Source organism: Prionailurus viverrinus, chromosome X, assembly GCF_022837055.1.
Source record: "Prionailurus viverrinus isolate Anna chromosome X, UM_Priviv_1.0, whole genome shotgun sequence".
Taxonomy (NCBI): Eukaryota; Metazoa; Chordata; class Mammalia; order Carnivora; family Felidae; genus Prionailurus; species Prionailurus viverrinus.
This window is the reverse complement of record NC_062579.1, coordinates 95,348,037-95,370,158: the sequence shown is the minus strand read 5'-3', so window position 1 is coordinate 95,370,158 and position 22,122 is coordinate 95,348,037. Positions and strand designations below refer to the sequence as shown.

The window sequence follows — 22,122 nt, the reverse complement described above, 5'->3', positions numbered from 1 at the left end:
CCTGAAGAAAACTGATCATAACGCTCATTTGCTCAGAAAATAGCAATGTCTCCTTGTTGCCTAATAAATTGAACCCAAATATCTAAGTGTGGCATTCAACATCCTCACAACATGGCCCTAATCCTCCCTTCCAGCCTTAACTTCCACTATCATCTATACATAGCTATACTCCAGCCAACCCCAGCAACTTTCTTTGCCTCAGATACATCCTGTGCTTTACAAAGTCATATTTTGTTCAACCTGCCCCCTCACCCTACCCATTACTGTCAGCTGTCAAAGCTCTATACATTCTTTAAGGCTCATCTCTAATCCTGCTTCCTTCATTAAAGCATCCCTGATCAGCCCAGCCAATTTTAATCTGTTGTTCCTTGAAACCACTTCTTTTTTTAAGTTTTTCTTTTAATTCCAATTAGTTAACATACAGTGTAATACTAGTTTCAGGTGTACAATTTAGTGATTCAACACTTAACATACAACACCTGGTGTTCATCACAAGTGCCCTTCTTAATCCCCATCACCTGTTTAACCCATTCCCCGACCCACCTTCTCTCTGGTAACCATCAGTTTGTGTTCTATATTTAAGAGTCTTTCTTGGTCTGCCTCCCTCTCTTTTTTCTCCTTTGTGTGTTTGTTTTGTTTCTTAAATTCCACATATGAGAGAAATCATGTGGGATTTGTCTTTCTCTGACTTACTTCACTTAGCATAATACTCTCTAGCTCCATCCCTGTCACTGTGAATGGCAAAATTTCATTCTTTTTTTTTTAATGTTTATTTATTTTTGAGAGAGAGAGACAGAGCGTGAATGGGGGAGGGGAAGAGAGAGAGAGAGACAATCGGAAGCAGGCTTCAGGCTCTGTGCTGTCAGCACAGAGCCCGATGCCGGGCTCAAACTCATAGACCATGAGATCATGACCTGAGCCGAAGTCAGATGCTCGACTGAGCCACCCAGGCACCCCAAATTCATTCTTTTTTTATGGCTGAGTAACATTCCATTGTATATGTATACCGCATCTTTATCCATTCATCAGTCGATGGACACTTGGGCTGTTTCCATAATTTGGCTATTGTAGATACTGCTGCTATAAACATGGAGGTGCATGTGTCCCTTTGGATTAGTGTTTTTGTATTTTTTGGGTAGATACCCAGTAGTGCGATTGCTGGATCATGAGGTAGTTCTATTTTTACCTCTTTGAGGAACCTCCATACTGTTTTCCAGAGTGGCTGCCCCAGTTTTCATTCCCACCAACAGTGCAAGAGGGCTCCCCTTTCTCCACATCCTCAACAACACCTGTTGTTTCTTGTGTTGTTGATTTTAGCCATTCTGACAGTTGTGAGGTGATATTTTATTCCTGGGTTGCAAGGGTGGTCTAATATTCGCAAATCAATCAATGTGATACACCATATCAATAAAAGAAAAGAACCATATGATCATTTCAATAGATGCAGAAAAAGCATTTGACAAAGGACAGCATCGATTCATGATAAAAAACCCTCAACAGAGTAGATTTAGAGACAACGTTCCTTAACATAGTAAAGGCCATATATGGAAAACCCACAGCTAATAACATCCTCAATGGGGGAAAAACGGAGAGCTTTTCCCCTAAGCTCAGGAACAAGACAGGGATGTCCACCCTAACCACTGTTACTTAGCACTGGAAGTCCTAGCCTCAGCAGTCAGACAATAAGCCACTTCTTTTATTTTTTTTTCAATATTTTGTAAGGATTGTTTTCTTTGAAACAAGAGAATAAACCCTTTCTCTTAGAACAAAAATTCCTTTTCTCCCGCATGGCAAACATCACTGATAATTCATTGTAATAATTATCAACAAGACAGAAATCCCAAAGAAGAAAATTAAAATCCACCATAGGCCCCCATGTTGTGAACACGTTGCTGTATATTCTCCTAGCCCTCTCTATCCAGACATCCACATGTCTACACACACACACGCACACACGCACACACGCATTATAGATCATACTGTTTGTACTGTTTAGTAGCCTGATGTTTTTCATTTGATGCATCATAATTATTCCCATGCCAGTTCATAGTCCTCTCCAACATGATTTAATAGCCATGTAATCTTGTATCATTTATAATATCATCAGTTATTTCATTAATCTCGTTTGATGAATATTTAGATTGATCATAACTTTCTACTAGCTTTTAAATGTTACAATGGATAGCCTTGTAGTTTGGACACATTCATAATTAACTCATAGAAATGGAATTGTGGGCTAAAAAGGTAAGCCAAATTTTAAAGTTTTTTGATAAATGGTGCCACATTACTCTCCACAAAGGTGTTTTTTTTGTAATACTCTCGTGAAGAGTATATGAGAGTGCCCATTTTCCTGCACTCTGATCAACACAGGTATTTTTTTAAGCCTCTGATAGCAATTGAACCTGTATTACGTCAATTATTCTGCATATCTTATACTTATTTTATACTTGTGTTACTTCCAACTCCTACCCTAATAGGCATCTATATTTTAACATCTGCAGCAGCTATCATACGACTTTATGCATTCTGGGCACTCAGGAAACGTTTGCTGCATTGAATTGAATCGGAGCCATAGCTAAGGCCTCCCATGTTCTCGCGATACTCTGCAGTTTCCATATGCAAACTAGAGTTACACGACTCAGGGACATGGGAGAGGAAGGGCTAACAACGCTGAGGAGCAGCGTCCAGTCCCATTGTGGTTGCTTAACTAATACTCCAACGTCTAACACCGGGAGAGCTACAGCTTCAAAACTTTAACAATAGCTACTTAGGAAAGTAGCTAAACGTATAACGTAGGTATAACGTGCAAGCTGGTTGGCCTAAAAGGAAACCGGTCATGGCATTTTTAGGTGGAAAGGGACAGCTGGTATAGGGACCGTGTCAGCAAGTCTGGAATAAGTTCATGTGTGGCTTGTTTTCTTGCAGCAGTGCATTTGTTCGGCCTGACTTGGCAGCTGCAACCAGTTGAAGGACAGCTCTATGAAAATGGAGTTAGCAAAGGGAACAGAGGGACCGAATCCATGGATACTACTTACTCTCCAATTGGAGGAAAAGTTTCTGATAAATCAGAGAAAAAAGGTACAGTGATCAAAATGATTGATTTATTGATTATTGATTACTTTTCTTCTAATTCGGTCTTTAGAGCTAAAGCTGGGATGGTTTCACTTCACATTAAATTTCATGATCACTCGAAAGAAGTACTCTACGTGGACAGAATAAATACATGTAAATGTCTTATGAAAGCAAATTTTCCTTTCTCTAGTGCCTTGAGTATAAACCAATTAAACTTTTCAAATATGTAGGCAATTTTGAAAATAGATAAATATTTACAGGATGGAGGTTTCAATACAATGGAAATTGCATTTCGCATATAACTACCCTGAAGCAACATGGGATTTTGATTAAGTTCTCTGTGTCCAAGCCCAGCATTTATATATAACATTTTACAAAGGGTATATGGAAATTTCTTCTGTTTATAATAAGAAAAAGCCTTTTATGCTTAATATAAGGGTGAATGTTTATGTCAAAGTGGGGGAACATGAATTTTTTTCTTGTTGGGGAACACAAATTCTTCATAGTTGGAGAAAAGAAAAAAGCACTGGGAGTACTGAATTGTTAAATTTAACCAACATGAGCTTGAGCTACCAGACTTATTTACAATAAATGTCACAGGACCAACATTCCCAGCATCTTATTCACATTGAATGATCTTAGTCTTAATATACAAGTATTGAAAATAACCGAAAGTTTGTATGATGATTTCTTTTGAAATAGGATTCAGCACACAAGGACTCAAACACTGTCAAATTTCAGGATGGCCTTCAAAAGCATAAATTGCAAACAAAACATGTAGCCAGAAGAATCCTAAATATCTTTAGGAGATCACATATAAACAGATGAATGAATGAATGATCCAAAGTCTACCCCCAAGAAGCTTACAATTTGAGGGGTGCCTGGGTGGCTCAGTCGGTTAAGCATCCAACTTCAGCATGGGTCTTGATCTCACGGTTTGTGGGTTCGAGCCCCAGGTCGAGCTCTGTGCTGACAGCTCAGAGCCTGGAGCCTGCTTCAGATTCTGCGCCTCCCTCTCTCTCTGTCCCTCCCCCACTCCTGCTTTGTCTTTCTGTCTCTCTCTTAAAAATAAACATTTAAAAATTTTTTTTAAAAGAAGCTTGCAATTTTATAGGGGTGGTAAGACAGTCTTATTTTGCTTGATTAGTTGCAAACAAGATATTTTGTTTTGTAGTTGTTTGAGTTACTCATCTTGATTTCTGTTTTTAGTTTCTTTTGGGGGGTTATTTGTGGGGTTTGCTCTGTTTTGTTTTTGTTTGCTTTTTAAAGGGCAATTCTTCTTTGGTCTATGCTTCAGTAAAAATTCATGGTTTGGTTTCAGGAAAACATTATGATTTGTCCTAGTTTTCAATTCACAATGCAGTTTGCTTTACGGTCTTGTTTAGAAATACTGTCTCTAGCCTTGGCTGACCTTTCACAGCAATTTTCATTGTTGCTGCTGAGAGGGGCTGAGGGTAGTACAAGGGTCAGTGATGACAGAGGAAAGGGTCTGAGTACATTTGGACTTGGACTTTTTCTCTCTTACTTTCTTTCCTACTGTTCCTTTATACCTGCAAGTGCAAGGGCCACCGTTTGGTGCCTTTGGGATTTCTTGCCATTCACACTTGAAAATCAGGAATTATCTATTTGAGGGACATGAAACATGCAAGACAGAAGGTCATTACATAGTTGTTACCAGAGCATATTTGCTTTTTATGCTAATTCAGATATCTGTAATTCTCTTCCCCGAAGTACAGTTGACTCTTGAACAACATGGATTTGAACCGTGCAGATCCTCCTATATACAGACTTTTTAAATAAATACAGCACAGTACTGTAAATGTATTTTCTCTTCCTTATGACATTCTTACCAACTTGTTTTTTTCTCTAGCTTACTTTATCGTAGGGATACAGTATATGTTACATGTAACATACAAAATATGTGTTAATCAACTGTTATGTTATTGGTAAGCCTTCTAACAGTGGACTATTAGTAGTTAAGTTTTGGAGGAGTCACCAGTTATACAAGGATTTTTGACTCCATGGAGTTTGGGAGGGAGAGGATTGGTGCCCCTAACCGCAGCATTGTTCAAGAGTTAGCTATAGTTTGATGATGGTGACTAAAATTTATTAAATAATTAACCGTGTGTCAAGAATTCCTCCAGCCACTTAACAGGTGTTATATCATGAAGGTAACAGTATGGGTCCTCGTTTTCCAAAGAAAAAAAACAGAGACACAGAAAGGTTAAGTAACTTGCCCATGGTTACAGAGCTAGAAACTGGTGGTCTGATTTCAGAGCCTTGTTCCTACACTGTACTGAAATCCACACGCAAAATGTATGTGAAAACCACAAAAGACACTTTACCCAGTGAAAGCAAAGCCCCAGAGTCTATTCATGATGCATTTTAGAGAAATTCTATACACCTGTATTTTAATGTGTTGTGACAAGTTTCATAAATGAAAAATTCTTTTAAGTTTCTGCTCAATTATAACAACAAACAGGCCAAACCAATTTCAATTTAATACTTTATTAAGAAAAATCATTAAGGGTTGATGCCATATACACCAAGTTGTTATCTTAAACTGGCTTTTTATGGCAGTCTGAACAAAACCCTAACTGTAACTGCACATCATAGTTCAGCTATATTAGGTCTTTACTGCATATCACTCACTGAGTACAAACATAGCCCCTGTTTTATAATGCCATGTGTATACTAAACCAAACCTTGCAGAAGATGTAATATACTATAAGGATATTTTCAACTGGTCAGCTGTATCCTTTTATGATTTTCGAGACATCACACACCCTATAAATACAGTCACAGAAGCTTGTCTTAATGATGCTCTGTACATTAAAATATAAAACTAAAAACCAGATAATCCTTTTTGCATTGTTTTCCTTACTCCTCTAGAGGATTGGGCATTGTAGCACTGTGGTTAAGAGCCTGGGCTCTGGAGTCAGACAGACCTGGCTTTGAATACTGACCGTGCCATTTACTGGCTCTCCAACGTCAGGCAATGAATTGACACGACCTTGCTGAACTAGTGTCCTCATCTACAACCTAAGGATGACAATAATAGTACCTGCCTCAAAAGTTGGTTGTGAAGAATAAGTGAGATAATGGTTGTAAAGCATATAGCGCAGTGCCAGGCACATTGTTTAGTTGAGCAGTAATTATTATGACCAAATGATTGGAAAATTACCTTGAGTTTATTGGCATCCTATTGGGTACTATAGATCCTGCTTTCAAACTGGTATCAGCTTTTCCATGGATGATGGCCTTCTTGGGATTTAGATATTTTCTCTTTTTAAAGCTTGATCTCTCTTAACAATTTAGCACCTATTATTTGGTAATTATCATCACCTTAACCATCAAAGTGATGAATCAAATAGAATGGCACGGAAAAAAAAATCAAATTCTACTGGAATTGGTTCCCCATAAACAGTAGTTAAATATATGTGCTTCTCCTTAGGAGATTAAAGACTTTTCTCACTACTTAGATTTCCAAATGAAAGAAAAAAGAATATTTGATTATAGACAGTTAGTATGCTAACATTTTCTTTTTGAAACTTAATTGAATAATTTGAATGGAATTTCCAAAAGAAGACTTAAGTCACAACCACATATTGCAATCTACCAGAAAGACCAGCTGTCGGTTGTTCAATAAACATTAATAGAATTGAAAGCCCCTACTACCTTAGAAACTTACAAAGTAGTCATAACTCTTTGTCTTTAACTAATAAACATTATGTAACAACTACTTTATTTTTTTTAATGAGCTGTCAGCACAGAGCCCCCCGACATGGGGCTTGAACTCATGAACCGTGAGATTACGATCTAAGCCGACGTCAGACACTTAAGTGGCTGAGCTGCCCAGGAACCCCATAACAACTACTTTAAACAGAGCAGGGGATAGAAAAGAGTTAAAGACTTAGTCCCAGACCTGAGTCATGTGACATCCATAAATTGACCTAAAAATAATTACAGTGTAATTTATCAACTAGTATGAAATGTTAAAATCTTAAAAGATTATCAAATACAACGTCTTTATTTAAAGATGAAGAAACTGAGGTCCAGAAGGATCAAGAACTCACAGAGAACACACAGACGACATTTGAGTCCACCTCTTCTGTTTTCTCATCTGTTATTGAAATAACGTAACACAAACTAAACATATAAGTTGCTAAAGAGGTTTTCTAAGGAAGTATCAAAGGCAAAAACTAAACAAGTAGGGAAATTGATTTTACTCAGGCTATTGCAATAGGGAAAGCATTCCAGATCGGAAGATCAGAGTGAGCCAAGTGGATTTTGCCTTGGACTTCTATAGGAGGAGTGGATAGGGACATGTGGGATGGTTTATAGTTGGGATTGTTTTGTACTCTGAGGAAGTCTCAGTCAGTCACCTGAACAGGAAATGTTTATGTCTGTGTCTAGCTAGTTGAAGGAGAACAAATAGTTCTCACCTCAGCTAATTATTTATGAGACAAAGAACAGGCAATTTTTAAAGTCCGTATTTGGTCTTTTGGCAGGTTCCAGCAAAAGGGGAAAGGTCTGTGTTTTGTCTTGTTACAGGTAAACAAAGGAGTTTTATGCAGTTCTTATGGGAGCCATGAGAAAGGGTGGACAGAGCCAAATCTATAAGTCATATGGGAAAGGGTTTCTAATGCAGTTATTTTTGTTTTTTGTTTATTTTGCAGTAAGCCATTTCCCAAAACATAGAAGAGTGAGAGGATTTTGGAAAAAAAAAAGTTGGGAAGATTTCTGGTTTTTTTTTTTAATACTTCTTTATTTATTTTGAGAATACGAGAGAGAGAGAAAGAAAGCAAGTGGGGTAGGGGCAGAGAGAGGAAGAGAGAAAATCCAAAGTAGACTCCACGCTGTCAGCACAGAGCCCAACGTGGAGCTCAGTCTCACAAATCATGAGATCGTGAGCTGAACCAAGATCAAGAGTTGGATGCTTAACCGACTAAGCCACCTAGGCACCCAAATGATTGGGAGGATTTCTTAACCAGTAGTTTTCCGGGAGCATGGGGCTGAGGTCAAGTCCAACATCGTCAGCAGCCATCTGAATGAGGAAGTTTATCCAGTAGTGGAGGGTACTGAATTCCTGCAGGTCGGATGCCAACATAGAGCACAGGAACAAAAAGGGTGGGTGGACAGAACTAAAGAACACTCACGTCAGCCTTTATCTCCTTTACGATTTTGCAAAAGTCTGGCCTTGGGACAAAGTGGCATTTCTTTTAAATTCATTCTACAAGATCTGTCTCCACAAAGTTGAAGTGAAGAAAAAAAAGGTATTTTCTAGTCCAGTGTCTGCTGAATATATGACCATACAAACAACATATAGCTGAGGTGCCTGAGTGGCTCAGTCAGTGGAGCATCTGACTCTTGGTTTCAGCTCAGGTCATCATCTCACAGTTCGTGAGATTGAGCCCTGCATCAGGCTTGGAACTGACCGCATCGAGCCTGCTTGGGATTCTCTGTCTCTGTCTCTCTCTCTCTCTCTCTCTCTCTCTCTCTCTCTGTCCCTCCTCCGCTCATCCTTACTCTTTGTCTTTCTCAAAATAAATAAATAAACTTAAAAAAGACCTAACAACATATAGCTGATTGATATTGCACAACTTAAGCCTGTCATGACGATGCTTTAACCCAGACCATGCAATGACTATAGCTTCACCTCCCTGGGCTCCAATTTCTTATTTGAAAAATAAGAGAGCGGCGTCTGGGTGGCTCAGTCTGTGAAGCGTCCGACTTCAGCTCAGGTCATGATCTCACGGTCCGTGGGTTCGAGTCCCGCGTCGGGCTCTGTGCTGACAGCTCAGAGCCTGGAGCTGTCTTCAGATTCTGTGTCTCCCTCTCTCTCTGACCCTCCCCCGTTCATGCTCTGTCTCTCTCTCTGTCTCAAAAATAATAAATAAACATTAAAAAAGAAAAATAAGGGAGTTGGCTTTGTATGGGTTGAAAAATAATTTTTCCTCTAACCTTCTAAGCTCTTGGCTGAGGCAACCACCCCCCTGCAGCTATAATAAAAAGCCAGATGAACAGGAGGAGGGAAAAAACAAAGAAGTTTAATAACATGTATGCTCCCTGCGTACACAAGAGAGACCCAGGAGAACTGAGGAACTCCTGGAATGGCCCAGGCCACCACTTTAAATACCATCTCCAGCTGAAGACAAAAGATGTTGGGGGATAGGGAGCCCAAGTATGGGAGGCTGTCAGGCAAAGCACAGTGAGGGAGAGTATGGTTGGTACACAGATCTAAGTCCCTGCCTCCTCCAATTGGTAAGAGTTTCTAGAAATGTAGGCACATCTTTCTGGTACAGAGAGGGAGCCACCCTTACGGATGGAGACTTCCTTATAAATGTAAATGTCCCTTACAAAAGGGTAACTTCCATGCAGGTTTTCTGTGTCTGCTGTTTCTTCAAGATGATCCTTATGCCAAAGAACCCGTACTGTGGGGTGGCAAATTCAACTCTCCTTCAGCTTTAAACCCTTTGGGGAGTGGAGGACAGATAGCGGGCAGTGAAACACATCTTACAAATTAAATCTTACCCAGAAGGCACAAACGTAAAACAGATAAAAGGCACATCTCTCCAGATACAATGGGGGAGGGGTGTCAGATTCCTCCCACACCTCCCCTAGTCTTTCCTTTTCCTTTCCTTGTCCTCCATTCTCCTCCGAGCTGCTAAAACTTTGACAAACAAGGGGTGATGCTCCATACGACTGGCGTATCTCTAAGGTTCCCTCCAGCTGTGTACATTATGTGTCAGTGAATTCGAATTCTGCAGTTAAGGAAGAGCAAATAACCATTCCAAGTAAAGTGGACCTATTTTTGCAAAAGGGGTGTATACTCTTGGAAAGTGGTTGAAATGCACGTCTGTAAAATTTGTAACCACTTTGCCATTTAAAGTACTTGCCGAGAAATCTGTTGTAATTCAAATAATTAATTCCCAGTTTTCTGCCTTATAAGTTTGGATTTTTGACATGTACATAACAATAACAGTCTGCACTTAGAGAGCATTTACAATTTCAAAATACTTTAATGCCTTTTTTCCACATAACAGTTTTATGCTGTAGCAGCTATTGTTACCCTTGTTTTACACTTGAAAAGGAAAAAACAAGAAGGTTAAGAAACTGGGCTTGCATAATGGACAGAACTACAGGCAGAGCCGAAACGAGGATCCAGTCTTTCCTTAGTGTTAGCTCAATACCCTTCTTTGAGCCTTTTCTTTCTTCTTTTAAAAATTCTTTTCTCAAGGCCAATTGTTTAACAGCTGTCTTGATTAATGCATGAATGCATGTGGTCAAATGTATATCTTTTCGATAAGAGTACTTTGCAAATATTACATTTCCCTCCAAAGGTCTAGGTTCAGCAAGACTATCCCTCCTCCTTAAAGCAGAGTGGGCACGCGTGCGTGCGCGCACACGTGTGCGCGCACACACACAGACTCACATATATACATACCCCTTGGGAATTGAAAGTTAACAGCACAAATGTACTTTTCATGACCTCCTTTGATTGTAGACCTAGCTGGAGAGGGGTGTGTGTGTGTTGCTTGTTTTTTGGGGTTTGTTGTGGTTGGAATGTTTTGTTTTACCTGCTGCATATTTATATTGGAGGCAATTTATTCAATGACAATTGTGGACCTTGAATAAAAGCCTGAATTCGAAATTTACTTATCATTTTACTTGATATTTATTTCACAGACCCAGTCAGTAGGTAAAGATTCATTTTGTGGTCCAAAAGTAAAGAACTGCACCAACCCCACCCAGGTAATCACTGTGCGTTCAGACGGAACACAGTCCTGCAGTATAATTCTGTGGTTCTTCAATATTGGTTCATAGGACATGTGGATATTAAAATGCACTCAGCTGCCCTTTGAGTCAACCCATAGTTTCAGTATCTTTTACTTAAAGGATATTAGAGCCCAGGACATTGTGGTGGAATTGGGAATAATTCATATAAGCACAACAAACCACATGAATAAAATAGTAATGCACTAACAAAGACAACAATGTTGGGAGCGTAACATTATTATTTTTAAAGATTGATGGCAAATTACAGTAAATGTTTCCTATAATGCTATATAGATGTTTCTCTAATACAAGGTTTCAGGGGGCCCAGCTAGAGTGCTGCAGCTTGTTTTCAACTATATTAAATCACTTTATCAATATACTTCAGTTTTAACAAAAGCTTTTCTAAAGCATACTGGAGACCTGACTTCTGAAACAGATTTATGGAAAGGGTTCACTATGCTAAAAGGCAAACTTATTTACGGTATAAAAAATTCATGTTAAATGTTCTTGGTCATATATGTTTAATGTTTCATTCTTGTTTCATTTTAATCCTCATTTTACTTTTGTTTGTTTAACTAATACACACCTTTCCTGTGATGCCGTGCAGAATATGTCTACCCTGTGGTCCTTCTAGCCTAATAGTATACATCTGACAGGGGCACTAAGTGGTATTCTAGGAATGGCTGATTGATCCTCCTGGAAAAGTCCTTCAAAAGCTAGGGGATCTTCCCATAACATCTTTATAACATCTTTGTTTTGGAGGGGGAGAAACAGTGCATTATAGAAATTTACAAACCATGTGTAGATCTAATTCTCTTGAGTATCTGTTTATATCATTCAGCCTATATTATTTTTGGAGTAAGTTCGAACATTTACTAGCTTTTGCATGAAGTCAAAGGTGGTTCTACTATGTAAAATTTACTTTTGAAAATAAAATCCTAGAGTTGCAGGATTTGACGTACAAGTCTGCATTTCCCTTTGTATAACTTTTGCAATCCCGTAGATGATAGTAACATATCCCTTTTTAGTCTTCACTTTTCTACTACTCTGAGCCTTTGGCTTTACTTCTGAACTCTTCTTGTAGCTCTATTTTCCCTTAGTCGTTTTGCTTGCCTTTTCCTATGTCCATTGTACATCCCACCAAAGGTATCTTGACCAGAACTGTACACAGACACCGTATTCCCATCACCAGTGGTTCAGAGAGATGGAAGGATAAACGTATAAAAGTTAGATTGTAGGAGAAATGATTCTTGGTCACCCCAAACTCTCCATTCAAATAACATCAAGGGAAGAAAAAATGAGATCTTAGTATTCACAAACATAGAAGCTCATGATTTTTAATGCTATATGAGTCAAGATGCTATTTTCACTGCACTAAGTACTGTGGAAAGTTCACAAATGAAGCAGAAGGCATAGCTTTTGCCCTTGCGAAAGATCCTATTCAATAGGAGAGCGGGACAAAACATGCATACATGCACACACAGCGCAAAATCACATGCAACCAACTATTGTACAGAAGTAGAAATGAGATGGTTAGGTGATTAAGAGGCTTAAAAGAAAAAAGATGAATAGATGATTGTTATTATAGAAACAGTTTGAGCTGGACCTTGAGAAACAAGAAAAAAATCAATCCACGTTGACCTTAAAGAGTGCATATTTAGGAGAATGGAATAATAGAGTAGTGGGGGAAAATGCAGATGGTAATAGCCTAAGTGGTAAATGGATAATGAAGCAATAGAGGCAGCAGATGGAGACAGCTTGGCAAGGAAAGGAAGGAGATAAATAGTATGATAACAAGATGAAGGGGCAGTTGGGTCATCTTATTTTTTTTTTAAAGAGAGACTTGTGCTTGTTTGAAGACAAAGAGCAAGAGACCAGTAGAGAGGGAGACATTGAGGATGCCAGTAAGGAAAGACCAAAGTCTTGACAGGAGAAGAGAGGAAGAAGGAGCCTCAGAGAGAAACTCAGGCACCAAATTTTATGGCACACTGAGTATGCGCGAGGCATTTTGACATTGCAGAAGGGAGAGGTAGGAGTTCCAAAAGAAGACACAGTAAGTGTTCAATACATGCTACTATCTATCATGATAAATATCACTATTGTTGTTATTAGCAGTGCTCTGTAGTGACTTTTGCTTGCAGGAAGAATTTTAAATTTGATATTATTGAAGATGTTTTTGGGTTCCTTAAAGGTAGAAATCAAAAAGGCTATACTGATATGACAGCCCATGAGAACTGGTGCCTATGCTGGCTGTTTCTTTTTCCAGAGGCCTGGCTCAAGAAGACATACAACTGTTACCCGCAACTATGGGATAGGTGGCTTATAATGTAATTGTCTTTATTAAATGCCCAGTTGGTAGATGGCAGGAATTTAGACAGACGTGACTGCTCCGTTCTCTGGGCACTTACATTCTAAGATACAAAAGGGGGTGCTGGATAAATTGAGCTGTGACCAGCCCTCCTGCCACCATCCCCAAGTTCAGAAGGATGTGATCATAATAACCTGAATATAACCGACATCTAACATTGTATAAAAATATAGGAAATAGGCATCCCTGTGGTGTACTACCAGTTACGTGTTCTAAAATACTGGCCAGGAGACAGTTCAGCTTCTCTGTAGCAGATGACCCTCCAAAACCACCTGGAAACGCATCAAAACTCTTATGACACTTTGTGATAGTTTGTGTGTATGTGTGTGTAGGCTGTGCATGCCAATTTATGACTTATAACCATATTTTCTGAAAGAGCTTTATTGAGCTACAATTTACATACTGTATAATTCACCGATTCAAAGTGTGCGACTCGGTGATTCTTAGCATGTTCAGAGTTGTGTAACCATCATCACTGTTTAAGTCTAGAACATTTTCTAATTCCTCGAACACCGAAAAGAAACCTCGTAGGCATTGGCAGTTACTCCATATCCGCACTTCTCCCCAGCCCCTGGCAACCACTAATCCTGGTTTTATAGATTTGCCTATGTGTACATTTTATATAAATGGAATCATATAATGTGTAGTCTTCTGTGTCTGGCTTCTTTCAGTTAACACAGTGTTTTCAGACTTTGTCCATGTTGTAGCATGTACCAATACTTAATTCCTTTGTATGGTTGAATAATATTCCACTGTAGGACTATACCATATTTTGTTTATCAACTCAACAAGTGATGGACCTCTTGTGGATTTTCACTTTTTTGGCTATTATGAATAATGCTGCTATAAACATTCATGTACAAGTTTTTGTCAGAACACCTGTTTTCAGTTTTTTTGAGGGAGTCACTGGTAAAAGGATGCCAGTTTCTCCACGTTTTGTCTATCGTTTTAATTTTAGCTGTCTTAGTGAGTATGAAGTGGTATCTCATTGTGCTTTTAACTTGCATGTCCTAATGATATTGAGCCTCTTTTCCTGTGTTCATTGGCCATTCTTTGGAGAAAGATCTATTCAGATCCTTGGCCTGTTTTTCAATTGGTTTATTTAGTTTTTTATTGATGAGTTTGTAAGGTTTCTTAACGTATTCCAGATACAAGTCTCTTATCCAATATATGATTTGAAAATATTTTTTCACTTTCTGTAGGCAGTTTATTCACTTTCTTGATGGTGTCCTTTGAAGCACAGAAGTTTTTAATTTTGATGAAGTCAAATGCATCTATTTTGTTTTTTGTTGTATGTGCTTTTGATATCATATCTAAGAAACTATTGCCAAATCCAAGGTCAGAGAGATTCACCCCTGTGTTTTCATCTGAGAATTTTATAAGTTTAGTTCTTAAATGTAGATATTTGATCCATTTTGAGTTAATTTTTGTATATGGTGTGACGGAGCCATTTAACTTCCCTCTTTTGCTTATGGATATCCACTTGTCCCTCACCACTTGTTGAAAAGGCTGTTCTTTCCCCCATTGAATTGTCTTGGTGCCCTTGTTGCAATTAGGTTGACCATAAATGTGATATTTTATTTCGTGACTCTCAATTCTGTCCCATTGATCAATATGTCTGCCGTAATACCAGTACCATTACTGTACCTGTAATAAATTTTGAAATCAGGAAGTGTGAGGCCTCTAATATTTTCCTATTTTTTTTCACAGATGGCTTTAGTTATTCTGGGTTCCTTGAATTTCCACATGAATTTTAGTTCAGCTTGTGTACTTCTGGAAAATGGGACTTAGAATCTTTTTTTTTTGTAATTTTATTTTTTATTTTTTAAAATTTACATCCAAATTAGTTAGCATAGTGAAACAATGATTTCAGGAGTAGATTCCTTAATGCCCCTTACCCATTTAGCCCATTCCCCCTCCCACAACTCTTCCAGCAACCCTCAGTTTGTTCTCCATATTTATGAGTCTCTTCTGTTTTGTCCCCTTCCCTATTTTAATGTGATTTTTGTTTCCCTTCCCTTATGTTCATCTGTTTTGTCTCTTAAAGTCCTCATATGAGTGAAATCATATGATTTATGTCTTTCTCTGAATAATTAATTTCACTTAGCATAACACCCTCCAGTTCCATCCACGTAGTTGCAAATGGCAAGATTTCATTCTTTTTGAGTGCTGAGTAATACTCCATTGTCTATATATACTACATCTTCTTTATCCCTTCATCCATCAATGGACATTTGGGCTCTTTCCATACTTTGGCTATTGTTGATAGTGCTGCTATAAACATGGGGGTGCATGTGTCCCTTCGAAACAGCACACCTGTATCCCTTGGATTAATGCCTACAAGTGCAATTGCTGGGTTGTAGGGTAGTTCTATTTTTAGTTTTTTGAGGAACCTCCATACTGTTTTCCAGAGTGGCTGCACCAGCTTGTATTGCCACCAACAATGCAAAAGAGATCCTCTTTCTCCGCATCCTCGCCAACATCTGTTGTTGCCTGCGTTGTTCATGTTAGCCATTGTGACAGGTGTAAGGTGGTATCTCATTGTGGTTTTGATTTGTATTTCCCTGATGATGAGTGATGTGGAGCATTTTTTCATGTGTCGGTTGGCCATCAGGATGGGACTTAGAATCTTCATGGGGATTGCATTGAATCTGCAGATCAGTTTAGGAAGTATTGCCATTTTAACAATAGTAAATCTTGTAATCCATGAATATGGATGTGTTTCCATTTATTTAGATCTTCTTCAGTTTCTTTCAATGATGTTTTGTATTTCTCAGGGTACAAGTCTTACAAGTTTTTTTGTTAAATTCATCCCTGGTTTTTATTCTTTTTGATATTATATATAAGTGGAAACCCTTTCTTTTAATTTCCTTTTTTGACTTTTCAGTGCATGTTTCCATATTTATTCATTAAGCTTTGAATATGGGGGTTTTTTTTGTTGCTAATGGGAATATTATTTTCTTTTAAGGAGGTATTTTATACCATGCTAACCCATGACTCTGAGTAAATGTTTGAATATGTAATATGTGGTGATAAATTTGAGTTTCATATTCTAGTTTTCACTGAAGAAATTCAAAGAGATTGGCTACTCCGTGTACTATTGGTAATAATCAACATACTGTTCTACAAACATAATTTGTGTTTCAGTATATGAGATTGTATACCATGTCAGGAGAGCCAGAAAATTGGAAACCAATGTTTGTGAATACCACTTAGTGGTCATTATAACACACCAGAAAAACTGTGAAATTTTTTAGGAAAAGTGGAAATCTTGTGACAAAATTTAAAGAAATACTTGTGCAAAGAGAATTATGTCTCTTAAGTGATAATATGTTCAACAAACAGATATACAGAGTCAGAATGCAATTCAAAATTAGTCCTTTAATTAATGGTGGGATTTTAACAATACCATTTCACTTCTGTCTGAGAAGGTGTATGTAATACTAGATGAGCTACTGTCCTGGAATGTAAAGTCTCAGTTTCTGAACATAATGTTTACACTTACACACTAATGTATTTCTCAAGTGTAATATTCGTTAATGGACTTTTCCACACAATCAGCTATCTGTTATCAGTATCAGGAAGGTGGGGGTATTTTATTTCTAAACATATTTTATTCACAGTTAATTCCTAAAGGGTTCCATGTGGCGATAGTTTCAGTTCTTCCACTAACCCTTGTACCAAAATGTCAAAATAAGTGATCAACATTACTAAATAAATTATTAAGATTACTATTTTATTAATTCATCCAAACAGTATTTACCAAGTGCCTACTATGTATACAAGGTTCATTCTTCCTTTTTTTTTCTCCTACCTACTCCTGGGTTATAGAACCAATATAAAAAGCATGTGTAATACACAACCTGGAAAATCTTTCCCTGAAGAATTAAGAGTTGAATACGTATTTTTCTTCAATGGTTCATATAAGGAGAATCATACAAAGTTACTTAGATGGAAAGGGTAGAGTAAGTTTTCACTGTCCCCTTTAGATTTCTTCACGGCTTTTGATCATAGGGATTAGGGCTTGATTTCACACCCCCAATTTGTTTGAAGCACGGATTCTCTAAATTTCACAAATATTTGTTACTATGAAATAATTACTATGTTTGAAGGAGCAAAAAGAAGATGGCACTTAAGCTGTGAACCACATTCTAGGACTAATTCAGGTGAAAGACCACCCAAAAGCATTTATTGATGTCTTTTGAAGACTTTGAATGTGCTATTGGCTGAAGTGAAAGGCAACTATGATCTTAAGGCATATTTCTTTTACGTGCCTTTGGACAGCATTCCCTTCAGTTAATAAAGCAGTATCTTCTTAGCTTAGATAGCTTTTATGGAATTTGCAAATGCCTTTAAAAGACTACTAACATTGCCGTTACGGACAATACCACAGCCTTTAACCTAGTCATTTTTACATAAGGACCTGGTATTGGAATCCTTTTAGTGACCACGTGTCAGTGTCTTCTACTAATGTTTCACTGAGTTTTGTGCAGAATCATTAAGCCCGGTCTAGCTGCATTAAGTAGAAAAAATAAATACTTGTGTATGTCCAGAATATAGTCACTTACCCCTGTCTTATAAGGATGATTTTGTTAGTAATTATGTTATTAGTATTCAGGTATATGTCTGAGTCCAGATATAATGAAGCCTTAGTTTAGTCGGTAGAGCCACTGCACATGGTGTCTGTCACCAGGCCTGTGTATTTACCTTCCAGGTAGCTTGACCTTTTCGTTTTGAACTAAGCAACCATCAGTTAGCTTGCCATTCTTCAACACGGCCTATCTGCCATTGTTTTTTACCACTCAGCAGTTGATGCCTGTGTTGCAACCTATAAAGAGAGTGTTTAGCTCAAACTAAATTGGTGGATATTGGTGAGACTGTGATAAGTACAGTACTGCACAGTTTGATATGATCCATGGCAGCCTGCACTTGCTCTTGGATTTGTGCAAGGGCGTGTTCTGTTACTGGAGAGTTTGGTCTTCCTAGACCTTCTGATATGCTGTAGGAGTGTAACCGGTTAAACGACAATTAAAACATGAATTATTATAAAAACCATACCTGAGTGCCACATTTTAACTCTGCTGCTGATACTTCGCAACTGAAGGATCAGGGTCAATGTTAAGTTTGACCACACCTACCCCACTTACTTATATTGGTGCAGAATGTTTTTAGGAAATCACATCACATATTGTTTGCCTGCATGTAATTTTCTTCTCTTTCGCTTCCCCCTTTGAACTACATTAAGAAAAAAATTAAAGAGTAAATTGACTAATAATCACTACATCATAACCCATAACAAATTTTGAGAGAAGATAAAATGGAGCAGGTTGTTTAGTGATGTAGATTGCTAACAGGGAGATGTCTTCCTTTCTGATGCACTCAACTCTAAAGGTTAGAGGTTGAGAAATTTTCCATTTGCAAGCTGTGAGAATTTCTCTTCAACACCAAATTGCTGCAACTCGCTTGCTTTGCTATTTTTATTTAAATTATAGTCCACATGTTCATTCATGTTGTCATGTCTCTTCATCTATCTTGTTTTAACTCTGATGCAGGATCTCAAAGGGTAAGACCATCTTTTAAAATCATTTTTTATAAATGACTTAGCATATATGCTTCAGATATTTACTAGTGCTAGGAACTGGGAAACTCCAACAACACGACTTCATGAGTTTCTTTTGATTTAGTGAATAACATTTAAGTAGCCTCATTATGCAGTATATGATGCTATAAAGTGCAGAAGGGAAACACGGTGTAGCATTTGGTAAGGCTCGTATATAAAGGTTAATGTCCATCAGCCAGTTTTGCCCTGATTTTTTTTAATGACCGCGTCTGCATTCATTAAAGGTCATTCATAGCACCGTTAAAATAGTGTTTGTCAAACCTAATTTTAAATTATTTTATATTTATAATATTGTTTGCACAACCAAATGATGCATTTTAAGAAGTGATAAGAGCCCCTGATGAGGATGGCAGTTGAACCAACTGAACATTAAGTTGAAAGTGGAAGTATCCACATAAACACGGTCTATTAATTGTCTGCTCTTTCAAGACATTTGTCAGCTCCGGGACCTTAGGAGTTAAATGTATAATCAACCCTTTGGGGACAAGACTGTTCTGTCTCACATGGGAAAAAGTAACTTTCAATGAAAAATAAGGTCCTCAGTTGGTGATTTATCATCTCAAAGGGCATATTTTATTATAAATGTCAATTCCACAAAATTATGTGTCCTGTAATACATAATTATGTTCAAAATTGCATTTGAAATCTATTATTAACAGTTAACAGTGAACATTCTTAAAATAGTTATTACTCTTGGCCTTAACACAAAAAGCAATAATGGAGGTGTTTTAGGGAGTTAAAAGCTGCAAGGCATTGGCCTCTGAATAAAGCCACTGCAGGTGTGTTTCTTAATGGGCTGTTAATTTTATAGCAAGTGAACACAAAGGACAGAGACCATGTGTGTTTTTAAACTGTGTTTGGTGTGGAGAAAGAGTTGATGGCTGAAAAATATAAAGGCCGTGTGGAAAGAGGCCAAATTGAATTCCCCCCTGAGGTGCAATCCTGTGGCTTAGAGTCAAGGCAAACTAATTCTTGCCCCTCCTCTTCTATCCCTTCCCTCCCCCCTCCACTCAACAGAGAATTCCACAGAAGCATATAGTAATAGAGTACCTCAGAAATAATTAGAAAATTTGGAAATAAATAATAAAGACCTTCTTGTCCAAACTCAGCACCCTCTCACACTAACTAGCTCCTTTTAGGCTTCTTGTATTTGCTACTGGCAATGTCTGAGTCACCCAAACTCACAACCATGGAGTAAGTTTTGACCCTCCCTCAGCCCCCATACCTAGTGTCCCAGTGTCCTAACAACCTTGCTTCTCAGTGTGTATGCTGTGTACCATGCAACACGGGCATTACTTGGGAACTTGTGAGAAATATCCGACCTCAGACCTACTTTATCATAACTGCATTTTAAAAAGACGCCCTTCTTAAGCACATTCAAGTTTGAGAAGCGCTGCTCTAGAATCTTCCTTTATATTGTCTTCTTTCTTTTTTTCTTCTTCCTGAGAAAATAACTTTTATTATTATAAATAAGTCTCTTTATATTTTATATATACTTTTGACTTTTGGTAAAAAAAAATGTCTTTAAATTTTACTTTTTAATTCAGAGTGATGACTCTTCCCTTGTGACACAAGCATTTAGTTCATTGCTCTTTATTTTTTTATAATTTATCTTCCATCTTCTTTATGTTTTCCGATTGATCCATCTAGTCTGTGCCTTCCCTGTCTTGCCTTAGTTTAGATAAGTTATTTTTTATCTCCATGTTATTTTCTCTATGCTAGTGTGAAAAATAAATTTTTATTTTTTTAGTATTTACGCTTGAAAGTACAATAAGATTTTTAAAATGTAGAGTAATCTGAAGTTCATTGATATTTGTATCATTCTTTAGGATAACCCGGTTTTATACTTCTTCAATAATATGTGATTTTTTTAACTTTATTGAGGAAGAATTGACAAATATAGTTGTATATATTTAAAGTAGACAATGTGATGATTTCATATACACATACAATGTGGAAATGATCAAACAGGTCAGGATAATTAACACATCCATCACCTCACACTCACATAGTTAACTTTTTTGGTGTGGTAAGAATGCTTAAGATCTACTCTCAGCAACTTTCAAGTGTGTAATACCATCTTGTTAACTACAGTCGCCATGCTCTATGTCAGATTGTCAGAGCTCCTGCTTATAACTGAAAATTTGTATCCTTTGACCTACATCACCCTGTTACCCCCTCCCTCCAGCCCTGGCAACCATTCTAGTCTCTGTTTCTATGAGATTGGCTTTTATTCTTTTCAAGATTCCACGCATAAGTGATATCATATAGAATTTGACTTTCTCTGTCTTGCTTATTTTACTTAGCATAATGCCCTCCAGCTTCATCCATATTTTTGCAATTGGGAGCACTTCCTTCTTTTTTGTGGCTTAATAATATTTCATTGCCTGTGTGTGTATATGCACATACATATATACACACAATGGAGTAGTGTGTGTGTGTGTGTGTGTGTGTGTGTGTGTGTATCACATTTTCTTTATCCATTCATCCATCAAAGGATATTTAGATTGTTTCCATATCTTGGCTATTATGAATAATGCTACAGTGAATGTGGCTGTGTAGATAACGTCTTCAGGATCCTGATTTCAGTTCCTTTCCATATATACACAGAAGTTCGATTGCTGTATCGTATGGTAGTTCTATTTTTTTGAGGAACCACTGTACTGCTTTCCAAAATGCCTGTACCATTATTGCATACCCACCAATGGCATATAAGGGTTCCCTTTTCTCCATATCCTTACCAACATTTGTTATTTCTTATCTTTTGATACTAGTCAACCAAACGGGTATGAGGTGCTATCTCATTGTGGTTTTTGACTTGCATTTCCCCAATGATTAGTGATGTTGAGTACCTTTTCATATACCTATTGGCCTTTTTTGGAAAAATGTGTGTTCAAGTCCTTTGCTCATTTTTACACTGGATTATTTGCTATTTTGCTATTGAGTTGGATTATTTGCTTTTTTTTTTTTTTTACTATGGAGTTGTATGAATTCTTTGTGTGTTTTGGATAGTAATCCCTTATTAGATATATGGTTTGCAGGTAATTTTCTCCCATTCTGTAGATGGCCTTTTCAATTTATTTGTTTCTTTTGCTGTACAGAGCTCTTTAGTTTGGTGTAGCCCCACTTGTTTATTTTACAGGTGACTGGACTGTACTTATTCCACGTGAACTGTTGAGCCCACTGTAAATTTAGATCTTTAGGTCATTTCACCTGAATTATTGTTCCATAATTCTCTATCATCCTTGTGTTTCCACCTCTAAATCATTCTACCTTCTGCCTC

General features: G+C 37.6%; 1 protein-coding gene across 3 annotated transcripts in view; it reads left to right on the top strand.

Moving 5' to 3' along the window:
• Positions 1–22,122, top strand: part of TENM1 (teneurin transmembrane protein 1) — a 550,900-nt gene that overhangs the window by 272,931 nt on the left and 255,847 nt on the right. For 2 of the 3 annotated variants that reach the window (XM_047844102.1, XM_047844101.1), the window contains exon 6: positions 2,926–3,078. In XM_047844102.1, the coding sequence (XP_047700058.1) occupies positions 2,926–3,078 (153 nt within the window). The remainder of the gene's footprint in view (positions 1–2,925; positions 3,079–22,122) is intronic. The other variant, XM_047844103.1, reaches the window with a different exon arrangement.